The 15,414-nt window shown below is 40.8% G+C and overlaps 2 protein-coding genes across 6 annotated transcripts in view; one reads left to right on the top strand and one right to left on the bottom strand.

The window, feature by feature from the left end:
• The window catches only part of LOC134226558 (sodium-dependent transporter bedraggled-like), an 822,794-nt gene that overhangs the window by 60,785 nt on the left and 746,595 nt on the right, over positions 1-15,414 (bottom strand). The window lies entirely within an intron of this gene.
• On the top strand, positions 10,444-13,006 carry LOC134223692 (probable cytochrome P450 9f2). Its single transcript, XM_062702881.1, has 3 exons — positions 10,444-10,884; positions 11,459-12,693; positions 12,754-13,006. The coding sequence occupies exons 1-3, from the start codon at positions 10,496-10,498 to the stop codon at positions 12,927-12,929; spliced, it is 1,800 nt and encodes a 599-aa protein (XP_062558865.1). The 5' UTR covers positions 10,444-10,495; the 3' UTR covers positions 12,930-13,006.

The raw sequence follows: 15,414 nt of genomic DNA, 5'->3' as shown, positions 1-15,414 counted from the left end.
AATAAAAATCAGAATGCCAATTATAAATAACGTCCGAAATTAATGAAAAGCTGTAATAAAATTATATATCTAGAGTTAAAAATGACCGGTCAAATCAAACACAAAATTATTGTATAGACACCCACCCGACATACATTAAGCTATACCGGGGTCAAATAAGAGAAGACAACGGCAAATTTTTGGATTGATAAGGAGATAGGAGGAGGATAAGGAGGAAGGGAAAGCTGGGAAACGAGGAATAAGAGATGTCTGCTTCTAGTTCGGAACCATTTTAGAGATCTTTTCCAAACGAACAGCCAATCGATTCAGATCAGTGCAAGTGAAATAAGTTAAAGTTACGGGCCGAAGTTTGATTGTAATAGACCATTGTGTTTGGAAAATACCATACCTAAGAGGTATCCAACAGACTTGGTAGCAAAAGCCTAAAATCCTGCCCTTTTCCTGATTGCACGTGCAGGACCCATTGGGATCTTTGTCTAGATCCCCTGCATTTTCGACCGTTTCATGAGAAATTGTCGTCAACCGAATCGAGCATACGCTGTTCCCCTCGGTCCAAGTTAATCAAGAGGAGATTCGGCCCACTATAAAGTCCACCGCTGGGAGAATCCAGAGTGTCCCCTCCAGATCTACTACCAGAGAGAGTCGTCGTGCCCACAGGATTGCTACCTAAAGCAATAGATGCGGTAGAAGCACCAACACCTACTACAACATCGAAGCTAGCCACCGTTTCGACCCTGACGTCGCTGTCCATCTCCCGCAAACCGCTGCTGATTCCCTCTTGACCCCACACGCCGGCCGGCATACACTCACCACAAACACACTCTTTGTAAGTAAGTCATACGCGTGTTTTGCTCTTCCTGATAAGCCCATGCCGACCCTGAGAGGGATTAGTTGTAGACTCGAGCCCAGATACAGAGAGTCAAGGCTAACAATTCTTTGCTGAAAAGTCTTTTGTGAGAGATCAAAAGCTGTATGTATTCACATAAATTTCCTTCGATTAATGAATTGTAGCATTTAATAGCGTGCAATTTTTCCACAAACAATTAAGAATTTTTCACAAAACAAAACTAAATTGGCACTTTTTTTTAAAGCACATTTGCCACGTGGTATATGGGCACCCCCTACATAAATCAATATTAGCAATAAACAATTACAAAATTTTACACAGAATAATTTTTGTTTCCATTAAAAACTAAAAGTTTTCCACAAAATCTTCTTCTTCTATATACATAAAAATGAATTTCTGTCTATCTGACCCTTATAAACTTTTTTAAGAAAAGGGAAGGTTCTTATGATGGTTGGTCCCTTCTCTACAAAATATTAAGTTTTGGCGAGACAAAGTTCAACGGGACAGCAAGTAATCATTAAAAAGCAATAACAAAATAAGAAAATACAAAAAAGCAATAAATTTGATAAAATTTTTCTTGAACCTTAAACACTTTTAAAGAAGGGGTCATTTATGCTCAGTTTTATTGCTTTTTTATATTTCTTAATGGAAATTTCCATATTTTTTTATTGATTTTTTTCGTGGAAAGTTTTTAATTTTTCGAGGAAAAAAATTATTCTGTGGAAAATTGTTTATTGCTAATATTTTTTTATGGATTTTTTTTGTGGAACATTTTGATTTCTTCATGGAAAATTCTTCTTTTATAATTGCAATTTTTGCTTTTAAAAGTCCTAATTTATTTTCAAAGAATAGGGCCGTAAATAAGTAAGTAAATAAAGTAAATAAAGATAATTCAATTCAATTCAGAAGAATTCTCCATAAAGAAATCAAAATGATCCACGCACACTTAACATAACCGAACTCGGTTGAATTTGAACCGAGTTTTTATCTGCTGAACGCTCGGTTGTTTGTTCGGTTCAAAAGTAAAGAACCGAACGTTCGTTAAACTTTTAATTTATTTCAAGCTGTCAAAGTTACCGAGCACTCGGTTTGTCGAAAAGAAGGAAAACCGAATTTCGGTTTATTTTGTTCTATACAAAATGCTTTGGTTCTTTTAATTCTTCGTTGTTATTAAAAACAGAATAAAAAAACAGATGTGTTTATAGTGGTTTAATAGAAATATTGGTTATATTTAATTTAAATCATAGTCAAATCCAATGTGAGAGGTAATTTGTTTTCTTTGTCGAGATTCAAAAGTTGCACATCTTCAATAAAATTGGCCTGGGCTCGGCTTTGTGTGGAATATCTGGAAATTTCCAAAGTATATAAAGATTGTGTTCAAATAGCAGAAACTTGTATGCTCGCCTATTACTTACCATGATTTTTCTTATGGATTTTCCAATTATTTTAACTTATAACTTATAAAAAATAGATCAAGATGTTCGATTTTTAACATAGTTGAAAAATTGAGAACTAGATTTTTAGGTTAAGCTCCTCGTCACAAAGTGTTGAATGACGTTTAAGCAATAGCGAGAGATCGGTTTGGTTTACCGAGTTTTTCAGTTCTAATGTACCGAACTTGTAAACATGGAGATGTTACCGAATTGTTCGGTTCAGCTCGCATCCTCATCTGTCAAAAATGATTCAATATACCGAAAACCTGTTATTTTCCAAATTAACAATTCAAATCAAACGAATAATCGGTTCTTCGCCTTCGCCGATATGATTCGGTAGATTTTTTTAACCGAGTTCGTTATTATATTCTAAGTGTGCGGAAAAAATATATAATTTCCATAAATAAATCAATATTAGCAATAAACAATTTTGTTTAGAAAATTATTTTGAGCGTTTTAGTGGAATGTTTGGAATGGAATGGTAATTGTTTATTCACTTGTCATAAGACGAGTTTGTACCATCCCATAAGTCGAGTGAAGTATGAGACACTGAGGACGACCTCACTGTTGAGGTCGAAATACGTATCTGTCAAAATACAATCAAGTGGTGGAATTAAATGGGATGGTACAAACTCGTCTTATGACAAGTGAATAAACAATTACCAAATTTTCAACAGAATATTTTTTTCCATTAAAAATTAAAAATTTTCCACAAAATGCACATACATAAAAATGAATTTCTGTCTGTCTGACCCTTATAGACTCGGAAACTACTCGACGCAAAATTTTGTATACAGGAGTTTTTCGGGCCGGGGAAGGTTCTTAAGATGGTTCGGAACCCCTCCCCTTTTTTGGAAAGGGGTCAATTATACAAATGAAACAGCAATTTCATCATAACTTGAGAATTAATCGACCGAATGGAAACAAATTTGGCATGTGAAGGTTTTGGAAGGGAAGATATGTGTATGTGGTGGTTTAAAATCCTCCCCCCTTCTTGGTAGGGGGGCTCCCATACAAATGAACAAGAAATTTCTGCATAAATCGAGAACTAGTCGGAAAATAAATCAATTTTAGACGAATTTCGTCGGGTCTGCTAGTAATCAATAAAGAGCAATAAAAAAAAAGAAAAAATTGATAAGAAAATTATTTTAAGCTTTTAGTGGAATATATTCACTTGTCATAAGAGGGGTTTGTACTATTCCATTTATTTCCACTACTTTATTGGTCCTTTGACATATACGTATTTCGACCTCAAAATTAAGGCCGTCTTCAGTGTCTCGTACTTGACTTGACTCAACTTGTTATTGTTTATTGCTAATATAGATTTATTTATGAAAATTTTGCTTTTCAAAGTGCCAATTTATTTTTGTTTTGTAGAAATTTTGCATTATTTGTGGAAAGTTTATATTTATTTATTTCCCATACCATGATTTCTTTATTGGCAATTTTCTAATTTGTAATGCAAAATTTCTAATTTTTAGGGGGAGTTTTTATTTTAGTCAATAAGTGTTATAATCAATTTTATGCGACTCATTTAAGAGCTTAAATGGTTACTAAAGCACTCATTTCGTTGGCATTTAAAAGTATGCGTTTCTTCAATTAAACATGAGCTGTGAAACCAGGTGTTATGATCCGGAAATGCAAAACGTCTTTTTCCAATCTGCAGTAAATCGTGAATAACTTTTGAACGGATAGAGGTGGAAGGGTACTGTTTCCAGCAAAATGTTCGTTATAAAATTCCTTATACCATGTATGTCAATTTTAGAAAGCATTATAATGGATGAATGAAAAAAATATTTTTTAGAAATCCTCATTATAGGGCAGCGGTTTTCAACCCCTTCGAACTTTTGCATTAATTGAAGTACCCCCTATTGAAAGTAGGCTTCCAAGCCTCATAAAAGAATAATTCCGAGCCCTTCAAAGGAAGGCTTCCGATCCACTTGAAAGGAGCTTTTAAATCTCTTGAAAATATGCTTCCGCACCTCTTGATAAGAGGCTTCTGCGCCCCTTGTAGAGAGGCTTCCGAGCATCTTGAAAGGAGGCTTCCGTGCCTCTTGAAAGGAGGCTTCCGTGTCTCATGAAAGGAGGCTACCGAGCCTCTTGAAAGGAGGCTACCGAGCCTATTGAAAGGAGGCTACCGAGCCTCTTGAAAGGAGGCTACCGAGCCTATTGAAAGGAGGCTACCGAGCCTCTTGAAAGGACGCTACCGAGCCTCTTGAAAGGAGGTTACCGAGCCTCTTGAAAGGAGGATACCGTGCCTCTTGAAAGGAGGATACCGAGCCTCTTGAAAGGAGGCTACCGAGCCTCTTGAAAGGAGGCTACCGAGCCTCTTGAAAGGACGCTACCGAGCCTATTGAAATGAGGCTACCGAGCCTCTTGAAAGGAGGCTACCGAGCCTCTTGAAAGGAGTTTTTAGAAACGAACCTTCCGAGCCTCTTGAAAAGAGGCTTCTGAGCATTTTGAAAAAAGGCTTCCGACTCTTTTAAAACGAAGCAACCGGGCTTCTTGCAAGAAGACACAGGCTTCGTGAAAGAAGGCTTTCGAACCTTTTGATAGAAGGCTTTTGAACATATTGAAAGGAGGCATTCGAGCTGCTCTGACGAAGGCTTCCGAGAAGCGTAGAAAGATGCTTCTACTTAATCCTCTTGCAACGAAGCAACTGAGCTTTTCTGGAAAAAAATCTTACCTGCCTTTCAAACGGAGGCTTCCGAACCTTTAGATTCTAGATTTTAGTCCAAAAGCATGTTTCTAACATGTTATTCAACATATTGTTCAGTTCAGGTAAATTGCATTGAAGATTTGTTTAATGCATATTATGTACAAGACAAAGTTTTAAAATATAAAATATACAATTATGTAAACTTTATCTATAAGCTCCGATTGGAATTGTAATACGTCCGCCATTATGCATTTTTATCCGAGGTAGCCCCTAGGGCCAGCTAATGTATCCCCAGGGGTACATGTACCCCAGGTTGAGAACTGCTGTTCTAGGGCATTTAAAATATTCAAGGCATTTAAAAATATATAACTAGACCTGTAAAATGCCGTATCAAAATTTTACCATAAAGTTAAGACCCTAGATGAAATGTAAAAATTATTAAATGGATGGGTTTCATTGAATTTTTTTTCCGATATACCACTTTTTCGAAGTTAGCGATAAGAAAATGGACCACTGGACTACTGGTTTCGAGAGATCAAACCCCACCGAAGGGAGCGGTTACCCTCCAATACCTTTTCCGAACTAAATCAATCTAAAGACTAAAGACATCCTCCCCCCCCCCAAACCTTCAACGTCATTTTTGAACGATCCCTAAACATAATTTTCTAATAAGCACACTCCTCACGGAATCCAAATTTAAAAGTACTCGCGTTTTCAAGGGCACACCACTCGATACAGGAGCAACGCATAACTGTCATTTTTATCATTTCAGTTTTACTGCGTCGCAGCATGCGTGATCATTTAATGATAAAAATGACAGTTGTGCGTAACTTCCGTATCGAGTGGTGTGCCTTTGAAAACGCGAGTATACTTTTAAATTTGGATTCCGTGAGGAGTGTCTTCAAATGCATTCAATCCATATCATTGTTCTGGGCATATGCTCGTTTGAAATTTTACTTGAGAAGTAGGGTAAATCACTACTTGGGCCTATGGACCCGGTTCCCGGCTCACTACACAGAAAACTAATGATTTATACTGTTTGGAAGCCGTAGGTTTATGATTGATAATTTTTAAAAAGTCTCCCATTTATTTTTCACAATATTCAATATCTTTCAATCACTTGTTTTACTCCTAATTGATCCAATTGTAGAAAATAAAATGTAGATTTCAAAATCTCACTCTCCGATGCCACACCACTGAGCCGGAGTGATTCTTCCACTTTTACAAAACGGTATCATCAAATAAACACCTACCTGAAAATCGTCCTAGTGCTCGTTACAATCATTGCTTCAAGCTTTTAATCACCACACCATAATGCTCCACACACGCACGTCAATCTAATCACTAGAACGTATCACTAGAACTTATATAAACATAATTAGAATACATTTAAAAATGTATTCTCAAACCGAACAAAAAATCACCTCGGCCCAAAAACTTCTAGCCGCACCGTGCTGCCAAAAGGCCAGGAGAATGAAAATGATCCTTCATCGTTGATAGGAAAACTGTTTAATATGTTGACGCTATCATGTTATTTATAATTTTCTCGATTTCAAAAGGGGAAAAAAATATTGTTTTTAAGTATTTGGAAAAAAATTGGATGAGTAAATATATCCAAATATACCAAATAAAAATGATTATGAATGATACCATCTGGCATCTTGTTGTCGTGGAACGTGCATATTTTTGTTTACGTCGCATTTTCTACCGTCCCGAGAGAGAATGAGAGAGAAATGTTGAGAGATTGAGTGAAATTTTGCTTAGGCCGGGAACTGGTTTTTGTGATATGCCGAATGGAAATCGCTATGCCTGAAATGAGTGCTGCACCTCGTTAATTTAAATCAAATAAAAGCTTTCTTGAACGATATTTAGCACGAATAGCTATTTTTAAGCAGAAGTGAACCCCAATGCAGTATTATACAGCCCACAAAATTCAGGAAAAGTTGCTTCCTGTCATAAATATCAATTGAATAATGCAGTCGTACGCATGTTAGGCCGGGAATGGGGTAAGAAACCCTAATTTTTCAAAAGTTTTTTTTTACTGTGTCATGCGGAAGCGCAGATTATCGGAGTTTCTATAAGCTACACTTCATACCTTTTCGCATATAATCGTTCAGGTTTTCGTAACACATTTTGATCTTTAACCTAACAAAGCGTACCGTAAGGAACCGAAATCCGTCCACTTCGTGCGATATCAATAAATTAAAGGGAATTTAAGGTGAAGGTGGGTTGAGTACCAAAACAAAGCTTTGAAAGTATTGGTACAATGAAAACTGTCATTTACTGTTTAATAAGTTCGAATACACTTTCAAAAAATGTTTAAAAACTGAGATTAAATTATTTCTTTTCCCGGTTCCATTTCATTGAAAGTATTGTTTATAAGGAACGTTTGTAACATTTCTTTTGGAATGACCTTTATTTTGTACTTCTTCACGAGCTTCAAACGTTTCTAAAATCCATCGCAAGCGGCACGCACGGTCTGCATGGACATTTCGTTCCAGATCTTGAGAATTACGTCTTGAACTGATCCAAGTTACTGACCTCGTATTCGTACAGCTTTAACATAATAAAGGACCAAACAAGAAAGTTGACAGGGTTCAAATCCGGGAAGCTGGGGGGTCGCAAAGTTTTGTCCAAAAAGTCGATGAAATTGTCCCCATATAAGGCATAAATCGCATTTTTCGTGTATAAAGGGTTATCGTCCTATTGGAACAAGTAGTACTGATCTCCGTCTTATCACCGGGCCACTGGGGGCAATAATCGTCCCCAAAATCTTAGTTTTGTAGTACGCCGCAATGATTTCGACCTTCAAAAACGGCTATTTACGATGCCCCAATCCATTTTCAACGCGCGTAATAAACAAACAACAAGAGACAGAATGTCATCACCACACACATCCGTTAGCGTATGTATACCGCTAACGCTAACACCAATACTAATACAGAATATGTACATTGAGCTTACAAACACAATGATCAAACATTTGTATTCGAACTTATTGAACACCCTGTAGTAGTATTGGAGTCGTATTTATAAAATAGCTAAGAATATTTGTAGGGTGGTTCAAAAAACGACCCAGCTCCACTACGCTCACTCGATTCCGTCCCATGCTCCGAGTGCCCTCAGAAAACCGGTTTGAACAAAAACTGGTTGAGCGCAAGCCGGTTCAAGTTTTTATGAAAACTAGTATGGGAAACTAAACCTTTTATTACACTGGCTACGGCGCCTCCCCTCCAAACGCTAGCGAAAAGAGAACCCACATAGCTAAAAGCAACATTCCAGAGACTTCACTGAACGAAAACCGCACCGCAGGAAAGATCCATTGATTACGTAACGCAAATATAGCATGTTATACCCCACTCACCCTTTTGTTACACTTTTTGTATGAAGTATCTGTCCCTGGTACGATAGATATCACAGACAAATTCTGGGTATTTTGTTGAATTGCACGTTTTACTGATGCCTTCTGAGAAGCCTAATTATCATGCGAAAGACTCGCAACCTCGATTAAAATCGACTCCTAACTATTGGAACGACCATTCAATATGGATTGTCTATGGAGTTGAAGTTCTTGAAGATTTCATCCAGTGATATGGTCTCCCCCTCGCTAACGCCCAATGACGGAGTGCCAGAATCAGAATAATGTTAAATTCAACCTCGCCATATCAACTGTCATACAAACCAGCCCAAACCATTGGATGACACCCAAATTATAAATCATAATCGACTGAGCGTGGCGGAGAAAAAAAAATTTTTTTGAACCACCCTTCTTATTAGTTTGCTGCTGCCGGTGCCGGTGCACCGCGGTGTTTACATTCGCTCCGCGATCAGTTTTTAATCGTTTTTTTCGGGCAAAAATAGCAGTTTATAAATTTTCGGTTTAAACAAGTGACTGATTTCGAAAAGTGACGTTTAATTTGCATTCCATCAACATTTCGGGCTGCTCATGTGAGGAGAAGTGAGTAAAAACTTGATTTTTTCCATGCCCTTTGAGAAGAAGTGAAGTGCAGTGATAAACCCACCAAATCGCCAACGGCTGTTAAATTGGCACGAAACTGCTGAGATATGATAATATTCGAGCCGAAATACATAGGACTATTTGGATGTTCATTATCACGGAAAGTGAATAAATATGCTGTGAACAGGTTATTAATTTCAATATTAGACTTTTGTTCGATGCTGTTCGATGCATCTGGTGGGAGAGGAGTGCGGGAGGTGTGGGGTTGACGCGTGGAAGGTCCATATTGACTGCCATCGTGGTACTCTTCCAAATATGTCTTTAAGGGAATAATTCAAAATCATTTATCTCATCCTGATCTCATAATTGACAGTAAGGTTTCTGGCTATTGAAATGAGAAGTAGGCTCTGAAATTGAAATAAAACAAAATTAGAAAACAAATCATCAGCAAATGCGAAGTTTCAGGTGCCATTAGTTCCCGTGTTGGACATACCTAATTGCACCGAAAGTGATTGTATCGTTTCTCAAGGTGCGTATTAAACTATTCATAGTGCTGATCTGGTCATTCGGTCTGCTTTAACTTGAATATTAAGTTAGAAAATAGCCGTACGGATTATGATCCTATGATTCGAAATCCATCAACCATGGAGTTTTAGATTTTGTTCGAAATTTGGTCGTATTTTTTAATGTTTTCAATGCAACACAGTGTAGCATATGAAAAATAGAGGCCCCATCGTGCACCTGTATCAATGACGAACGTTCTATTTGCATTTGATTGGTATTTTCTAAAGAAGTTTTTCCAAGTCCAATCCAAGTGCTTGGGTGTACAGATTTTGATGCACCACGATACTTACCACGTACCTAATTCCCACTATCTTCTCTTAAAATAGTGAGTGGCAAATGCAAATGAAGCAATCAATCAATTCTTTTTAGGCTACTATGATTCATGTTAATACTTCGAAGGGCGTAAAGCGTCAAACTACATCCAACAAACAACGAAGCATGAATCAACAATCCGTTTGACTTTGACGCTTTTATCAATACAGAGGATTGGATTCATATCAGGTTGGCACGAGAGGAAAATGTATATCGAACACATTCAACAGGTGTAGTTAAATTTTTGTCTCTGACAATTTGGATAAGATAACAGCGGGGGCCTCCTTAGCCGTGCGGCTACAAAGCAGGACAATGTTGAGGGTGGCTGGGCTCGATTCCAGGTGCCGGCCTACACAATTTTCGGTTTGGAAATTGTCTCGACTTCCCTGGGCATATAAGTATCATCATGTTAGCCTCATGGCACACAAAGGCAGAAATAGTAACTTGGCTTAGAAACCTCGCAGTTAATAATTGTGGAAATGCCCAATGAACACTAAGATGCGAGGAGACCGTCCCAATAGGGGATATCATAACAACAAACAAGAAAAAGAACAGTATGAAACCATATGCGAGAATTATATTGCTGGTCCGTTGTTTGGCGGTAAATTACCTCGAAAGAGTAAAAATGTCTATCGGGAAGATTAAAGGTGTAGTGTCTCTACAAATAAACATAAAAAAAACTTCTCCCCATGCTCCTATTGACTTAAGAGCCGCGATCGCGAATGTGCGCGGCTTGTATCGAGCCAAGCTCCAGCAGTACAGATAATGTCTCAGTGCTGTCCAGTTCTGTTAAAAGAGGCGCTCAACGTTCAGTGATAGTCCGCCACGAAAAAAAAACTCAGCCCAATAAAAAACAAACATCGAGCGAGGGCGAGACGGGAGCAAACATCGCAACCATGGATTTCACCGTTCTTGGAACGATTACCGCAGTGGTGATCGTACTCGGACTGATCTATCGCTACATGACGCGAAACGACTTCTACTTTGCGGATAAGCCGATGCCATTTCTGAAGCCGGTATTTGGAGTCGGAAATTTAGGACCACTGTTGAGGAAGAAACGGGACATATTGGAGCATTTTGCGTGGCTGTACAATCGCTTCCCAAATGATAAGTGAGTAATCCGTCGCTCTTGATGTGGAACTGATACGAAATTGACAGTGGATAGTGTTGTTATCGTCGGGAGTGCAATAAACTGAGGAGCTGTCAATGGCTGAAAAATACTGGCTTTTCAAATAGTGAATTGAAACTGAGGAGAGTTCATTAATTTGATATATGAGCTAGAAAATCTTAACCTTTGTCTAATGAGTGATAATTATATTTGAACCTTCGAGCGAGTCGTGATCATGTTCATTCAGGAACGCATTGGCTATGAATCGTGTTCAAGGGAAAATTGATCACATTTCGGAAATTCTTTCGTATTATTGACTTTAATTTCCAAGAAATTCTTTCGACTTTTTCCGTGAGAATTTGCTCATAATTATCCCTAGGAAGAAAATCCCAATGAATTCTCTCGATTTTTTCTCGAATTTAATCCTTCACATACCCAAATCACATATTTTCCAGTTAACCACGAAGAAGTACTAACGAATGATCGTTGCCCATGCTCAATTGTACATTTTTCAAATTTTAAGTTTCAATCGTTTTGATGTGAGTTACCTTTTTCACTATTTTCCAACCTCCACCAGGGTCTACGGAATGTTCAACATGCTGAATCCGGTCTTCGTCATTCGTGATCCGGAAATGCTCAAGCGGATAGCCGTGAAGGACTTCGATCACTTTGTCGACCATTCCAGCTTCGGTGGCGACCAGGAGCTGGACAGTTCGCACATGTTGGTTTTGAACTCGCTGGTCGCGTTGCGGGGCAACAAGTGGCGGGACATGCGAGCGACACTTAGTCCGGCCTTCACCGGTAGCAAAATGCGACAAATGTTCGGCTTGATCGGCGAGTGCGGACAACGGATGGTCGAGTTCTACAAGGGGCAGTGTCAAGATGGAGCCACCGAGAAGGTGATCGTAGAAATGAAGGAGCTGTTTTCGCGGTTTGCCAATGATGTCATTGCGACGACGGCGTTCGGAATCGAGGTGGATTCCTTCAGACAGCCGGAGAATGAAATATTTCTTCTGGGGAAAGCAGTCATGCAACCCAACGGGTTTTGGAACACACTGAAAGGAATTGGCTACATATTACTCCCGAAACTAATGGTCAAAATGAACGTTGATTTTCTGAGCAAGGAACATGATCAGTTCTTTCGGAGAACAATCCATGAAACTATAAAAAATCGGCAAGAACACAACATTTACCGGCCGGATATGATCGAATTGTTGATGCAGGCAAAAAAAGGTAATCTGAAGCACTCTGTCGAGAAACAATCGAAAGAAGAGGCATTTTCCGTGGTTAAAGAGTCTCAAGTTGGTAAGCGGAATCATGACCGTGTTTGGACCGACAGCGAACTTCTCGCACAAGCGTTAATCTTTTTCACGGCTGGGTTCGAAACGGTTTCGGTAACGTTGTCGTTCATGGCGTACGAACTGACTAGAAATAAGGACGTCCAGAACCGGTTATACGAAGAAATTCTTGAAACGGAACGTTCGCTCGAAGGAAAACCGCTGTCCTACGAGGTTCTCCAAGCCATGGTGTACATGGATATGGTAGTTTCGGAGGTGATGCGGGTGTGGCCAATTGGGACGATCGTCGATCGGTTGTGTGTGAAGGATTACGTCTACGACGATGGACAGGGCTGTCGTTTTACGATCGAGAAGGGCCGCACCGTGATGGCGAGCGTGATTGGGTTTCACCGCGATCCGAAGTACTATCTACAGCCGGAGCGGTTCGATCCGGAGCGGTTCAGTGCGGAGAATCGAAGAAACATAAATCCGGACACGTACTTGCCGTTCGGAATTGGTCCGAGAAACTGTATTGGTATGATCATAATGATTTAATGGGTGTCTATGAGCAACTGATTTTTGTTATATTCCTTAGGCTCTCGCTTTGCACTGATGGAGATGAAAGCTGTTGTCTATTATTTGCTTCTGAATTTTAGCTTCGAAGTGACTGAGAAAACGCAAATTCCTCTTAAACTAGAAAAGAGTCCAACAAAAATTGCTTCGGAGAATGGAATTTGGCTCGAGTTGAAGCCACGGGTGTCAAAGTTGTGATTGATTGTATTCATTTTTATTCATTAAATGTATTATTATATATTGATTTTTCTAAAATAAACGATTTTATGATTTTATATTTATTAGGTACTAAAGCTATAGCCGAACGTACTCTGCGTTGCTCGTTTTTGAACTTGGCGTTCTAAATGTCAGTTTATTATCAATTACAACTCAATAAAACCACAGCGGGTCGCAAGTTTAATCGATTAGTGATAAAATCATACAAGGCGGTGGACAAGGAAATGTAAACTAATTTTTATATATAGAGATATAAATAAGCGAAAAATCATTAAGCGTTCGGAACTAACATGAAAACGCCCCATGGAAAGTGAATTTGAAAATTTGCTAATAAAGAAAGGGCAGACTACTGCAGTTACTGATGATTGGCTATCCTGGTTTGGAACAGGATACCCTAAACTGAACATCGACGACATCGTTTGGCAAGCCGAATCGAGTTGACTCGAGCTAATCCTATCCAGTGGAAAGCCCTGGCCAAGCAAGGACTTTCGCAGTATGCTACACTGTACCTCTATTTTCCTGAGTATCACCATTGTGGCATGGATGCTGAAGGCATTAACAGCGAGAATGAAGGCAACCGACCTTCAACGACATTCAACGGTAGAAGTAAAACAGGACGAGCCACCATGGTAAAGGCAGAAACCGAGGCGGAGAACGTCAATCAGCTACGTTTGCCGCAGAATCAGCTGCAAATGTTCAACGGGGACATTGACGATTGGCTGAGTTTTCGCGACCTATTCACGTTGCTCATTCACTGGAAGGTGGATTTACCTGAAGTGGAATAATTCCAGCTGACGAAGCGGTAGGCAAAGCTCTCTTCAAGCTGCCTACATCCAAAGAAATCAGAAGTAAACCTCCACACCATAGTTGAGCACTTCGATCGTACCGTGTACACATTCGATCAAGAAGTCCAGCCGTAGCAACTCGGAAGCCTCCTTTCTGGAGGCTCGGAAGCCTCCTTTCTGGAGGCTCGGAAGCCTCCTTTCTGGAGGCTCGGAAGCCTCCTTTCTGGAGGCTCGGAAGCCTCCTTTCTGGAGGCTCGGAAGCCTCCTTTCTGGAGGCTCGGAAGCCTCCTTTCTGGAGGCTCGGAAGCCTCCTTTCAAGAGGCTCGGAAGCCTCCTTTCAAGAGGCTCGGAAGCCTCCTTTCAAGAGGCTCGGAAGCCTCCTTTCAAGAGGCTCGGAAGCCTCCTTTCAAGAGGCCCGGAAGCCTCCTTTCAAGAGGCCCGAAAGCCTCCTTTCAAGAGGCTCGGAAGCCTCCTTTCAAGAGGCTCGGAAGCCTCCTTTCAAGAGGCTCGGAAGCCTCCTTTCAAGAGGCTCGGAAGCCTCCTTTCAAGAGGCTCGGAAGCCTCCTTTCAAGAGGCTCGGAAGCCTCCTTTCAAGAGGCTCGGAAGCCTCCTTTCAAGAGGCTCGCAAGCCTCCTTCAAGAGGCTCGGAAGCCTCCTTTCAAGAGGCCCGGAAGCCTCCTTTCAAGAGGCTCGGAAGCCTCCTTTCAAGAGGCTCGGAAGCCTCCTTTCAAGAGGCCCGGAAGCCTCCTTTCAAGAGGCTCGGAAGCCTCCTTTCAAGAGGCCCGGAAGCCTCCTTTCAAGAGGCCTGGAAGCCTCCTTTCAAGAGGATCAGTAGCCTCCTTTCAAGAGGCTCGGAAGCCTCCTTTTACGAGACTCAGAAGCCTCCTTTCAACAGGCTCGGAAGCCTCCTTCAAGAGGCTCAGGAAGCCTCCTTTCAAGAGGCTCAGCCTCCTTTCAAGAGGCTCAGAAGCCTCCTTTCAAGAGGCTCAGAAGCCTCCTTTCAAGAGGCTCAAGCCTCCTTTCAAGAGGCCCGGAAGCCTCCTTTCAAGAGGCTCAGAAGCCTCCTTTCAAGAGGCTCGGAAGCCTCCTTTCAAGAGGCTCAGGAAGCCTCCTTTCAAGAGGCCTCGGAAGCCTCCTTTCAAGAGGCTCAGAAGCCTCCTTTCAAGAGGCTCAGAAGCCTCCTTTCAAGAGGCCCGGAAGCCTCCTTTCAAGAGGCTCGGAAGCCTCCTTTCAAGAGGCTCAGAAGCCTCCTTTCAAGAGGCCTCAGCCTCCTTTCAAGAGGCTCGGAAGCCTCCTTTCAAGAGGCTCGGAAGCCTCCTTTCAAGAGGCCCGGAAGCCTCCTTTCAAGAGGCTCGGAAGCCTCCTTTCAAGAGGCTCAGAAGCCTCCTTTCAAGAGGCGCGGAAACCTCCTTTCAAGAGGCTCGGAAGCCTCCTTTCCAAAGGCTCAGAAGCCTCCTTTCAAGATGCACGTAAGCCTCCTGTCAAGAGGCTCGAAGCCTCCTTTCAAGAGGCTCAGAAGCCTCCTTTCAAGAGGCTCAGAAGCCTCCTTTCAAGAGGCTCAGAAGCCTCCTTTCAAGAGGCCTGAAGCCTCCTTTCAAGAGGCCCGGAAGCCTCCTTTCAAGAGGCTCGGAAGCCTCCTTTCAAGAGGCTTGGAAGCCTCCTTTCAAGAGGCTCGGAAGCCT

The sequence above is a fragment of the Armigeres subalbatus genome, chromosome 3 (assembly GCF_024139115.2).
Source record: "Armigeres subalbatus isolate Guangzhou_Male chromosome 3, GZ_Asu_2, whole genome shotgun sequence".
Classification (NCBI taxonomy): domain Eukaryota; kingdom Metazoa; phylum Arthropoda; class Insecta; order Diptera; family Culicidae; genus Armigeres; species Armigeres subalbatus.
The sequence above is the reverse complement of the archived record's forward strand: the minus strand, read 5'-3'. Positions and strand labels throughout refer to the sequence as shown.